The 12,718-nt window shown below is 50.3% G+C and overlaps 1 protein-coding gene across 6 annotated transcripts in view; it reads right to left on the reverse strand.

Moving 5' to 3' along the window:
- ZNF236 (zinc finger protein 236) overlaps positions 1-12,718 on the reverse strand; it is a 2,444,547-nt gene that overhangs the window by 1,271,470 nt on the left and 1,160,359 nt on the right. For all 6 annotated transcript variants that reach the window (XM_069620724.1, XM_069620725.1, XM_069620723.1 and 3 more), the window contains one exon: positions 9,748-9,849. In XM_069620724.1, coding sequence (XP_069476825.1) covers positions 9,748-9,849 — 102 coding nt within the window. The remainder of the gene's footprint in view (positions 1-9,747; positions 9,850-12,718) is intronic.

Genomic DNA, 12,718 nt, shown 5'->3' on the forward strand with positions numbered 1-12,718 from the left:
ATGGCCATCAAGATTGCCCCTGAGGTGTCTTGTGGCATAGGCATCGGTTGCGACGGGAGCGACGGCTGGGGCGTGGGATCCTCCGAATCCTCCACGGCCCGCGGTTCCTCGTCGGCACCACCGTTGCTCTCTACGTCTGCCTCGTCAGGATCCCTCCCGTAGGATCAGACTTCCTCGAACTTCTTTTCCAGGATCTTTTTTACGTCGGCCAGCTCATCTTCGGAGGTGGCATCCGTGTCTGTTATGGCTACCGTGCCCCCCCTTCTTTCTCGTCCCGGCGTTTCACAGGGGTCTTCTCGATAGGTTGAAAAGATGATTCCATCTGGGGTGGCAGGGAAACTCTAGGCCCAGAAGTAGGTTCCACAGGTGTAGCCTCCGCAGGCTTCGTCACGGCTGCCACAACTCCATCAATCGAGGCCTTCGCCGGGTGAATCAGGGCCTTCACGACCTTGGCCACCTCTGGGGCCTTCACCTTAGGGGGAGGGTCACCACCTCACCCCCCCTTGGCTTTCTCCATTGGGATTGACTGGGGCTTCTGCCGATGCTTACCTGTGTTCTCCGACTTCCTTTTCCTTGAGCCAGAGCGTTGGCTAGTGGTTGATGGCGTCGGGGACATAGTGCCCTGCCTGGCAGCCGAAGAGCCCGAACCAACGGTGCTCGCTGTGCTTTGCCTTATGTTGGGCCCCCGTCGCCGGAGCGCCCACAAAGGTCTTAGAAGACCGCTCTGACTTCTTTTTCTTCTCACCTGATGATGGGCTCTTCTCTTCCAGCCAGTTAGTGAGTCAGGTCTGACGGTCCTTCAATGTCCGTTCGGACATGTTCTTACAAAACGCACAGTCCTTCTCCATGTGCAATTTGTTGTCATGAAGGCAGTAGAGGCACCGAGAGTGCTCATCTTCCTTGAAGACATTCTGTAATCTGCATCCAGGTCTGCTCATCTTCCTTGAAGACATTCTGTAATCCGCATCCAGGTCAGCTCCTGAACAGCTTGGATCCAACAGGCATCATGTTTCCTTTGTCCTGGACCATTTCTACGGGGGGTAGGCCTCAAGATCTTCCGGAATCCTCCAAGAAGTGAAAACTCGATGAAAATTCGCCCTTGAGGGGCATAGAAGAATTCCGAAACGAGTCCCTGTTGATCGGAAGTAGAATCAGTGGAGCTTGAGGCTCGATTGACCGAAAATATAAGAGTAAACTGTTCGGAAAAACGCAGTAAAAGCTCGAGAGCTATAGCACGAGGACTCCCAATACTTGAACGTGCAGTAAAAATCTGAAGATGGCTGCCAGAGGAGGGGCTTAGGTAGGGGCAGTCATTGGCTGGGGGCAGAGTCCAACCCCACAAAGGTAAATCCCTTTATAACTGTAAACCTATGACTTGACTGAAGAACCTGCCCCTATTTTAAAGTGGCAAAAAAATAAACTTCGTGATGGCTGAGCTTGCCATTCAGGTTTAGACTGCTTTCTCACAAGTCTGCATGCACACAGGAACAGTAGCAGGAAAGCCACTAAAAAGAAAAGGGCTTGTTCCTGCTTATTTAGCCCCTGTGGTGTTACCCAAGTAGGTTACACCTACCATGAGCAAAACGCAATCTTTATTGATGACGGTTTGAGCGATCAGTAGCAAAGAAAGAAAGCATTAGAGAAGGGACATTGTCAAACCATCACAAATCTACATATCAACAGTCCACCAATACAGTAGATCCCCTCCTCCCCTTAGTGCTACCGATATATCTCACCACCTGACCATAACTAGTCTCCCTATGTTTTCACAAAACAAATGTGTGTCCAAACAGAACTCCTGAATCTAGGATGCTTCCAGTTTGCCAACATTTTGTTAACCTGTAGTGTTTCCCAAGGACTCAGGCTGCCCTCAGAGAACATATTAATTTGTACTTAAGACTTCAGGCAAATTTATCAAACTTTGTGGCCTAGGTTTTAATAGTATGTAAACACATTTTTTTTATATTGAGCAAGTTCCCCAGTGTCATGCACAACTGAATTGATTCTATTAGATCCATGCCAGCAAAGTGACAATGACTAAATAGAGGTAATTAGAACATTCAACCGTCTTCTTAAATCTTCGTGGGCAATGCCAACGCCCCAGTGAAATCTGATAAAATACACTGAAAGTGCTCTTTAACTCCGCTGTTGCTGCTGTTAACTCAGTGGTATAAAGGGGCACAACAACTGCAAATGTTTTGCAGGATTCTACCTTGTGACCCTCCCCTTAAAAATCAACTATGTTGGGGTTAGCTTCTGGAGCACAACCAACAACATACAGTGCTTAAGGAAAGCAGATTATACCAAGCAAGCCCTGAAATTATTCTCTGGTGGTCAAAAGGTGTGTGTCAAATCCAACAAAACAGTTTTCATCAATATGGAACAAGTTACTTACCTGTAACTGTTGTTCTCCAGCATGGGTCTGGCATGGATTCACATGCTCATGAATATTCCCCGTCGTCAGGCTGGGAATCCTCGGTAAAGAAAAAATCAGTATCAGTTTCGTTTCTGATCTGTCTTTCGTAGTAGTAACCAATCACTGATCTCTGCGTCAAACTGACCACAGTCAATGACTGCCCTCTACCTAAGCCCCGCCTCTGGTAGCCATCTTCAGATTTGGTAGCACGTGAAGTGGCAGTATGACCAAGTGAAGAGCCGCAGAGGGGTAGGTGGGAGGGTTCGCATGTGAATCCATGCCAGACCCATGCTGGAGAACAACAGTTACAGGTAAGTAACTTGTTCCTTCTCCAGCATGGGGTCTGGCATGGATTCACATGCTCATGAATAAAGAATACATAGCAGTACACACATGCACAACCACGGGAGGTGGCAAAGGCTCAACATTAAGCATTACATCAAACTCAACATTAAGCAATTCTTACCTCCTCACCAGGCTCACCTTAGGCGAACAGATTGCGCAGCACTGCTTGGCCGACCCTGGACTCCTCCCTGGAATCCCGATCGACGCAGTAGAATTTCGTGAAGGTGTGCGTCGACCTCCACGTAGCAGCCCTGCAGATGTCCAGCAAGGGCACACCAGATAGGAACGCTGTGGTAGCTGCGATCGCTCTGGTGGAATGGGCTCTCGGACGGCCAGGCAGCCGTCGGTTTGCCAACCAATGACAGTACATGATACAGCCGGAGAGCCATCTGGAAATGGAGGCCTTAGAGAGAGCCTTCCCCTGATTGACAGGTCCAAAGTTCACAAAAAGTTGTGACGTCTTCCGAAAACACTTTGTGCGGTCCACATAAAACTTCAGCGCTCTAGCCACATCCAGCGAGTGCAACGTCCTTTCAGCCGGCGACGGGAAGAAAACAGGCAACACCAAGGGTTCGTTGAGGTGGAAGTCCGACGGCACCTTGGGCATGAAGGAGGGGTGCGTCCTGAGCACTACCCTTGTGTCGTGAAAAGTCAAGTACGGGGGCTTGCAGGAAAGGGCCTGGATCTCTCCCACTCTTCGTGCGGAGGTGATGGCCACAAGAAACGCTGTTTTCCACGACAAGAACTTCAACGGAGCCGAGTGCAGAGGCTCGAACGGAGGTCCCATGAGCTTGGTCAGCACCACGTTGAGCTCCCACGCCGGGGCCGGAGCCTTCACCGGCGGGAACAATCTGAACAGTCCCTTCATGAATTCTTTCACCAGACGATGAGACCACAAAGACGTCCGCCCCGTGGTTCTGGTGTATCGGGAGATCGCAGCAAGATGAATCTTGAAGGACGCGGGTGCCAGTCCAGCTTTGGCCAGCGTCAGAAGGTACGGCAGTACCTGGGGAGCCGTAATCCGTAGAGGGTTAATCTTCTGTGCATGGCACCAGACAGAGAACCTCTTCCATTTGTGTCCATAGCATTTAAGAGTTGAGGACGCCCTGGCCTTTGCAAGAACCTCTCTGCAGTCGGCCGGTATGTCGTAGCCTCCAAACTCTAACGCTGCAGGAGCCAGGCCTGCAAGTTCAGCAACTTCGGGTCGTGATGGCGCCTCCTTCCCTGGAGAGAAGATCCGCATCCACTGGCAGCTTGATTGATGGGGACGCTGACAAGTCCAGAAGGTCCGGGAACCATATCTGCCTCGGCCACGCAGGTGCGACGAGGATCATCCTGCACCGTGACCTCTTGAGCTGGTTGATGAGCCGGATCAGCAATGGCAATGGAGGGAACGCGTATAGAAACAGGCCCTCCCAGGGGAACGAGAAAGCATCGCCCATGCTCCTCCGCTGGGGAAACCTGCTGGCGAACCTCCGGCACTTGGAGTTCGTCGCCGTCGCGAACAGGTCGATCTGGGGTGTGCCCCACCGTCGGAAGAGGCGGTCCACTAGATCCTGTCGTAGCTCCCACTCGTGGCACGAGCGCAGTTCTCTGCTGAGCGAGTCGGCGATGAAACGGCACCAGAAACATCCCTTGGGCGACGGCCCAATGCCACAGATCCTGTGCCTCCTGGGACAGGGCTGGGGATCTGGTACCGCCCTGCTTCCTGATGTGGAACATGGTGGTGGTGTTGTCGGTGAAGATCCTCACCACCTTGCCCTTGAGGGACGGAAGAAAGGACCTGAGGGCCCAAAACACTGCACGGAACTCCAGGACGTTGATATGGAGGGACTTCTCCGTCGGAAGCCAAAGGCCTCTCGCGTGCAGATTTTCGGTGTGCGCTCCCCACCCTTCCAGGGAGGCATCCGTGGTCACTGTCTCCTGGTGGCCGGGGGTCTGGAAGTCCATGCCCGCCGTCAGATGCGCGCGGGTGCCCCACCACCGGATCGCTCGTCGGAAACTCTCGTCGAGTGTGATCCTCTCCTCGAAGCTGCCCGTCCTCTGGATCCAGTGCGCGTCCAGGAACTCCTGCAACGGGCACATCCGGAGCCTGCACAGCCGAATGAATGAAATGCAAGAAGACATCATTCCGAGGAGGGACTTGATGGACCTCACCATGGCCGCGTCCGCAACCAGCATCCGCTGCACCTTGCCCAAGATGGCCCTCGTCCTTTCCTCCGACGGAGAGGCCAGAAGCGACACTGTGTCGAGCCTCGCTCCCAGAAACAGTGCGTCTTGCGCGGGCAACAGGTGGGACTTGCCGTAGTTTATGGAGAATCCCAGGTCCGTGAGCAGTTGGACGGTCCTTGCCGTGTGCTCCACGGCGAGCTCCTTCGTCCTTGCTCGGATGAGCCAGTCGTCCACGTAGGGGTAGACGTGGATCCCTTCTCGGTGCAGCTGCGCCGCCACCGGTGCGAGGCACTTGGTGAACACCCTGGGTGCCGACCTCAATCCGAAGGGAAGGGCTCTGAACTGGTAGTGACGCCCTTGGACCACGAACCTGAGAAACTTTTGGTGTCCCTTTAGGATGGGAATATGGAAGTAGGCATCCTCCAAATCCAACGACGACAGGAAATCGCCCTCCTCCAGTTGACCCAGGACGTGTTGGAGGGTGACCATCCGGAACTTCTGTGCCTAGATGAATTTGTTCAGTCGTCGTAGGTCCAGGTTGGGACGCCATCCTCCCGTCTTCTTCTTCATGAGGAAGTATCTTGAGTAAACTCCGGAGCCCCGAAGCCTCTTTGGGACGAGCTCGATGGCGCCCTTCTTGAGCATCGCCTTTACCTCCAAGAGAAGTTGAGGGATGTGATGTTCTTTCCTGGCCACAGGGGGGACGCGCGGGCACCTCTTTAGAAACTCAAGCGCGTGACCCTGAGCTAGTGCGTCCAGCACCCAACAGTCGGTGGAGATGGACTCCCACACGCTGACGAAGCTCGCCAGCCGGCCTCCCACCGGGGTGCTTCGGTGGGGGCCCGACCCCGTGGCCGGTTCAGTCCTGCTTCGACGAGGCTTTGCCGCCTTGTCCTCCTTGGCGACGACGGCGGGGTCCGCCTGACTTGCCTCGTCCCCTGTAAGCTTCCTGTGACGACGAACGGGCCGCTTGACGGTAGGTGGAAAATCCGCTGCTGGAACCTTTGGAGGCACCCTGTTTGCCTCCGCCGCTCCGAAAGGGCGGCCGCCGTTGCTGGAGAACCCCAAGAGCCCGGGCCGTCTCCGTGTCCGCCTTGATGGCTTAAAGGGAATCGTCCACTGTTTTCCCAAACAGGTTGTTTCCGTCAAAAGGCATGTCCAATCCAGTGTCAGCGATGTCCGTCGCAATCGTAATGGCGTGGTCCGACGCCACCTCTCCTTCCTGCAAGATCTCTAGGGCTTCAGCCCTCTTGTCGTCTGGTAGGAAGTCCAGCAGGGGGGCCAGTTTGTACCACAACTCCCTGTCGTAGCGGGCTACCATAGCCAAGGCGTTGGCCGCCTTAATCGTCGTCGCTGCCGACGAGATGACTCTGCGTCCCACCATGTCTAATTTCTTTCCCTCGCCGTCCGGCGGGGAGGTTGACGTAGAGGCTGCGCCCCCCCCGCTTTCTTCCTGGCCGCCGCGGAGACGACCGAGTCCGGGGTCGGCTGTGCCCGAAGGCACAAGGGGGCCGCGTCCGGGACCCGGTACTTCTTCTCGTACCGATCCCTTCTAGCCGGCGTCGTGGATGGGTTCTTGAGGAGGGCGAGGCCCTCATCCCAAATGTCGTCTAGCAGAGGTACAGCGAGGACCGTCTTCCTCTTGGTCTCGCGCCGTTGATAAAGGAAAGCTTCCTTCCTTCTTCTCTTCCGGGCAGAGCTGGAAAAGCTCGGATGCCCTGGCGATCATGGAGTGAAACGATCCAATCTCGTCGGGCGGGGAAGCCCGGGTGGGAGGTGACGACGGGAGATCCTCGTCGTAAACCTCGTCGTCTGTACCCGTCGCGGCCGTGTCAGTCCCCGTATCATCCCCACGTGCCGTGGACGGGGAGGAGGGCTGAACAGGGCGCGATGGCTGAAAACGAGGTGGAGGATGAATCCTTCTTCTCTTAGGGGGAGGGCTCCCAGAAAGGCCTGGCTCCGGGTCCCCCGTCGGGAGCGGTTCCTCCGTTGGTGGAAACGGCAGTCTCGTCCTTATCTCCGAGCATAAGGACTGTATAGCCAACAAAATGGCCGCCGAGTTGTCTTGCGGCACTGGTTGAGGGAGATCAGACGGGCGATCAGGAGCACCGTCGGCATCCTCGACGCCCTCGTCGTCTTCCACGTCGGGGTCCCTCCCGACAGGATGGCCTTCTTCCACGCCAGAGCCGTGGCCTAAGACTTCGATCAGCTCCTCCTCAGAGGTTGAGGCCGAGTCCACGACAACCTCCTGCCCCCCCCTTTTTCTTCTCTGTCGGAGGTTTCACGGGGGTCCCAACACTTGAACGTGCGGTAAAAATCTGAAGATGGCTGCCAGAGGCGGGGCTTAGGTAGAGGGCAGTCATTGACTGTGGTCAGTATGACACAGAGATCAGTGATTGGTTACTACTACGAAAGACAGATCAGAAACAAAACTGATACTGATTTTTTCTTTACCGAGGATTCCCAGCCTGACGACGGGGAATATTCATGAGCATATGAATCCATGCCAGACCCCATGCTGGAGAAATTAAAATAATGAGCCTATATTGCAAGATCATGCCCTGGCCATTGCAACAAACCCCACTAAAGGCAAAAGACCAGCTGCACTCGCCAACAACTACAGTGATAGCATTCTAGTTTCGCTAGATCAACATGCACCTCTAAAAAATAAATCCTTCAAAACCTTCAAACCCACCAATATCTGGTTTACAGATGAACTAGTCCAGCTCCACAAACAGACAAGAGCCATTAAGCATCTGTACAGCAAATATCCCACCCCCAATAACGCCATCCTCCGCGCCAAATCCTCTAAGACGTACAAGGCAGCCATCTTTGCTACTTAAGCTGCTTCCTATGACAACAGAATCAACTTGCCAAGCTCTAACTCGAAGGAACTATCCACCATCCTGCGGGAATTAGAAAACCCAATTACACCCACCTCCTCAATTAAATAAAATTGGACCTGACAGTACCAACAAACTAGAGGCCTATCACTACAGTACCCTTTCTGCTCAAAGGTTTAGACCACATTGCCTACCTACAATCCCAGCAATTCCTGGAACAGGACTTACTCCTTGGCATCAGACAATCTAGCTTGTGGAAAAAATCCAGTACTGAAACGGCCCTCATCGACTGGAAAATGCAACTCGCCTGTAACAAAGATGCAGGCAACCTTTCCATCTTGCTTTTCTTAGTTCTCTCTGCAGCGTTTCACCTTGTGGACCATGACCTATTTTACCAAAACCTCTCCATGACCTTCCACTTCTCCCCCAAAGCAGTCTAATGGATCAAATCCTTCCTAAGCAATCGTACCTCCAGAGTCTTCATTGACAACCGTGTAGCAGACCCCATCCCTGTCCTCCTTGGTGTCCCACAAGGCTCCTGCCTCTCCCCACCTCTCTACAACACCTAAACTAAACCTCTTTGACATTCTTGATACACTAGGTATCACCTACAATAACTTTCTGGACGATAGGCACATTCTTAACCCACTTTCCAGCAACCACTCTAATGACGCTGACACCATTATCAAAGTCTTCTGTACCCTTCAGTCCTGGATGGCTACCAACCACCTTTGCTTCAATGATGAGAAAACGGAACTACTCATTGTGGACTCCCCCGCTCGCTTCAATAACTCGATCCCTCCAATGTCTCCATCATTGACAGCAATACCATTCCTGTCCTCAAACATGCTAAAACCCTGGGGTCTACCTTGATGCTTAACTTTATATGAGAAGGCATGTTAATGCCCTTCAATCCTCGACTGCCCACACTGCTAAACTCATCTCATTAAGTACACAGTTCCTTAGCTCTGACAATTGTCTCACTCTGTCAAGAGCCATCATCCTGAGTAAACAGTATTATTTTAACAGCCTATTCAAGGGCACCCCCGCTTCCAAACCTTGCAAAGCAACAGCTGCTTCAAAATAAAGTCTTGCTTGCAGCTCTGGGATCCGGAAATCGGACAACATATCTGCAACTTGCCTTGAAGTCCACTGGCTACCAATAAAAGCACAGATTGATTTCAAAACGAACTACTGCGCACCGCTGCAGTTACAATGAAGCCCCCAAATACTTGAACTCCTGTATCGTAAGGAAACAGCATTGTCGCTCACTCTGCTCCTCCAACCAGCTTACCCTAGCTATCCCACACTTTAAATGTGCCAGAGCGGGGGCGGGTGAGCTTCAGTAATACGACCCACTCCCTCTGGAACTCACTTACTCTGCACTCAAGATATGAGCCCTCCTACCCAGCATTCAAGAGACTTTTGAAAACCTGGCTGTTCAATAAGTATAACAAATGTTTACGTATGAGCTGTCTCCTTCTTGACTCCGAGTATTGCCTTACCATCGTATTGGTCTGTTAAATCGTATTGTGTTATCCTGTTGTAAAATGCTGTGATACCTCTGGCACTGGGTGTTACCCAAATGTTAAAATAAAATCCAATAAAAACAAACACTTAAAAGGAATATGAAAGGAAATCAATACATGCCATAGGGACTCTGCTGGAGCCACTGCATCCATGTCTTGTGCACAACTCTCAGCAGGTCAGAACAAAACTAACAATCTCACTATTCAGAGACCATGCAGACTAGCCACAGCCCTGTACCTAGAAACCATGATACTTTCAAACAACAACAAACATGGGTAAGACTGACTTCTCTATTGTACCAATGTTTTTGTGTTCTTTAACAGGTGCTCTGAGCCACAACCACGATGGTACAAAAGAAACACATTCTAAATATTTCAGTTCCACAAATTAATTGTAATTACAATGTGAAATGAAAATAAATGTGTTACGACGGTAGACAACCTTGCGGTAACCCTTGTTGGTCAAAAGACTGAGGTGGTAGATCTTGTTGGTCGAAGTGATCAATGCTCTCGTGAAGTGCATGTTGGGAGGCCACAAAATTAACTGAAAAAAAGAAAGCAAATATAGACGGTTACTTGAGACAAGCAGTGGACTGAAGAAATATTGGTGAGGATAAGCTCAAAAAATGTGTTGCTACAAAATTAGTAGTTCTCAGACAAAATAATTCTGTCTCCCTGTATCATGTAACAATCTTGGAACTCTTAAGGGTGGTCGAGTGAGTGATGCACAGTAGTTCATCAAAACTTCTCTCCAGTCCCAAATAGTTAAACAACAGATTTTCATCCAGTATACAATTTTGAATAGGGCGAGATGTCTAGATGACAGGAAATACTGTGCATGACCATTAAAAAGTTACTTACCCTAAGGACTTTCATGCTCGTCTTCCATAGGCTCCTCCAAATAACATTTTAGTAACCATCTGATTGTCAAGGTGTCACTGATGGTATCCTGAAGACACAATGCAGTCACAACTAGACGGCCATTAGCACCCAAAGGCCATTTTAAGGGCAGACACTATGGTATGAAAATACCCAAATGCACAATCATTTAAGCTTCACCAACGCTACACAACCACACCAATGCGCCTCTTCCACATAGTCTAGGCCCCATCCTCGATGTGTCCCTGTACAGCCTTATGCGCATATGAAACAATTACCTCAATGGTTATACAAAACACTGGTTGTTAAATAAGGAAGAAATCAGGGGGGTGGGTTGTGGTAAGGTGATTTTGATAGTGGACCCAAAGTATACAAGTTAGCATTATGTAGGGGCAGAATGCCAATTTGTATGATTCTGTTATCCCAATTTTACTTGTTGCTTTTTTCAACTTCAGTTTGTATGCTGTGTTAGGTAACATTTCGATCTTGTATGTAATTCTCCCCACTTAGTGAGTACCCAAGCACTTTTTGTTGGACTATTGGAATTTTTCTGACTAACCTGAGTCAGTGGGAACCTTTTTCCTCACTCACTCTTTTTGGTTAACTTTGATGGAGTTTTCTTTCCTCAATCATTTTCTTTTTTTAACGTTGATGTATATTGGCATTTTCTAAAAGAGATACATACTCGGAACGTTAACCATAACAATCACCAACCTTCATTATTTTCACCACTCTCCCTCCTAGCCCCTTCAAGTTGCACCACCGTGACCATTCAATATATTGGATCGGTTACATGAGGCGAAGTACAAACGTTATTGTAGGCAAGGATTTTGTGCAAAGCCCACAACTTCCCCTACCGGTCATGCTTGATGTTGGAAAAAGGAGTGCTGATCACCCTGGCTATCGAGTTAAAAAAATAAATCAAAGTTTCAATTCTTTACACCCCCATTTCAACATAAAAGCTACCCACTCAAGCTGGAACGTTTCCATGCGGTCAATAACCACTGTTGACAATTTCTCATGCATGAATATATCCCAAGGTTTGATCATCCAATCATTCTTTGAAGGCGTGGCCTTATCTTTCCATTTCTGGGCCAGGGCCACTCTCCCTGCTCCAAGCATGGATTTTGTAAGTTTTGGGAATTTGGGCTCATCGATATCTTCGCCCAGGGCGCCCAACAGCATCTGAAGGGGGTCAAGGCCGGGGGATACTCCAACCGTGTCTTTGATCCAACTAAGAAATTCAGACCAGTAGACTTTTACTGTTGGGCATGCCCACACCACATGTGGTACCATGATGCTGTCTGACCACATTGCCTGGGGCAGAGAGGGGAGGATCCCTCGAACATCTTCAGTCTCAAGGGTTGCAGGTGCCAGCAGTGTAATACTTTGAAGTTGTGGTACATTGCTGAGGTGTAGAGATTGCTGGAGAACATCAATTTATATATATTTCCCCACATAGTGTCTGGGATGTCCTGCCCTGCCTGCTCTGCCCAGTAATGCTTAAAGTTCTGCCTTCCCTCTAACTCTGCCGTGACCAACACCTTGTATAGTTTGGAAAGAATTCCCTTCCTCGACGTGGCTTCGCTAAGAGTCTTCTCAAAGTGTCTAAGGGGTCATGAGATCTTAGCGTACCATCTTGGGTCAGACATAATGCCTTTCAGGCACAGATATATGTAAAAACACTCACAGATCCCACTCCCAGAATCGCGGACAAAGCTTTGTATTCAATGAAGTGGTCTCCTGGGAACAATTGGCCAGCTATTTCTAACCCACTGTCTGACCATTTGTGTGTGTGATGAAAGCCCCATCCCCCTACATCCAGAGGATTCCCCCACACCAAGCTCAACAGCGATGGCCAGGAGAGTAGAGAGTCGCTGGATTTAACCTTTTTCCACAGAGTCCACAAGACTGCAATGGTCAGATGGCTCTTAATATGGCTAGGGATAGCCTTGGTTGGGGACGATGGCAGGTCCCTGACACTTTTTAGGTGGGTGAGCAAATCCTCGATGCAAGTCCAGTAGGTGCCTAGGTCGTCTCTAAAGTGATCCAATATGACTTGCAATTGTGCTGCTTTGTAGAAGTGCCAGAGGTGGGAGAACGAAGCCCCCAAAGTCTCTAGGGAGGGTTAAGGTAGCATACTTAATTCTTGGTCTCTTTCCTTTTCATATAAATGTAACTATCATAAGTTTTAAATTTGGCGAAGAAGGATTCTGCAAGAGGCGTGGGGAGCGCAGTGAATAAGTAGAATAGGCGGGGAAGAACATTCATTTTTACCGTCACTATTCGCCCGAACCAAGATAGAGTAAGGGGAGCCCAGCACAGGAGGTCTAGTCTAATTATCTAGGGCAGGGGGGGGGGGGAGGTAAAATTAAACTCCACCAGCCTCAAGAGGTTCCTGGGTGATCTACTTCCTAGGTAAAGGGCGGATGTATTTTCGATTCTCATCCCACATATAGTTCTCTTACCTCTGATTGCAGACTCATCGACTCCAAAGGGCATTACATTTGACTTGGGGATATTGATTTTGAGGC

Source organism: Ambystoma mexicanum, chromosome 5q, assembly GCF_040938575.1.
Source record: "Ambystoma mexicanum isolate Mex_15411 chromosome 5q, UKY_AmexF1_1, whole genome shotgun sequence".
Classification (NCBI taxonomy): domain Eukaryota; kingdom Metazoa; phylum Chordata; class Amphibia; order Caudata; family Ambystomatidae; genus Ambystoma; species Ambystoma mexicanum.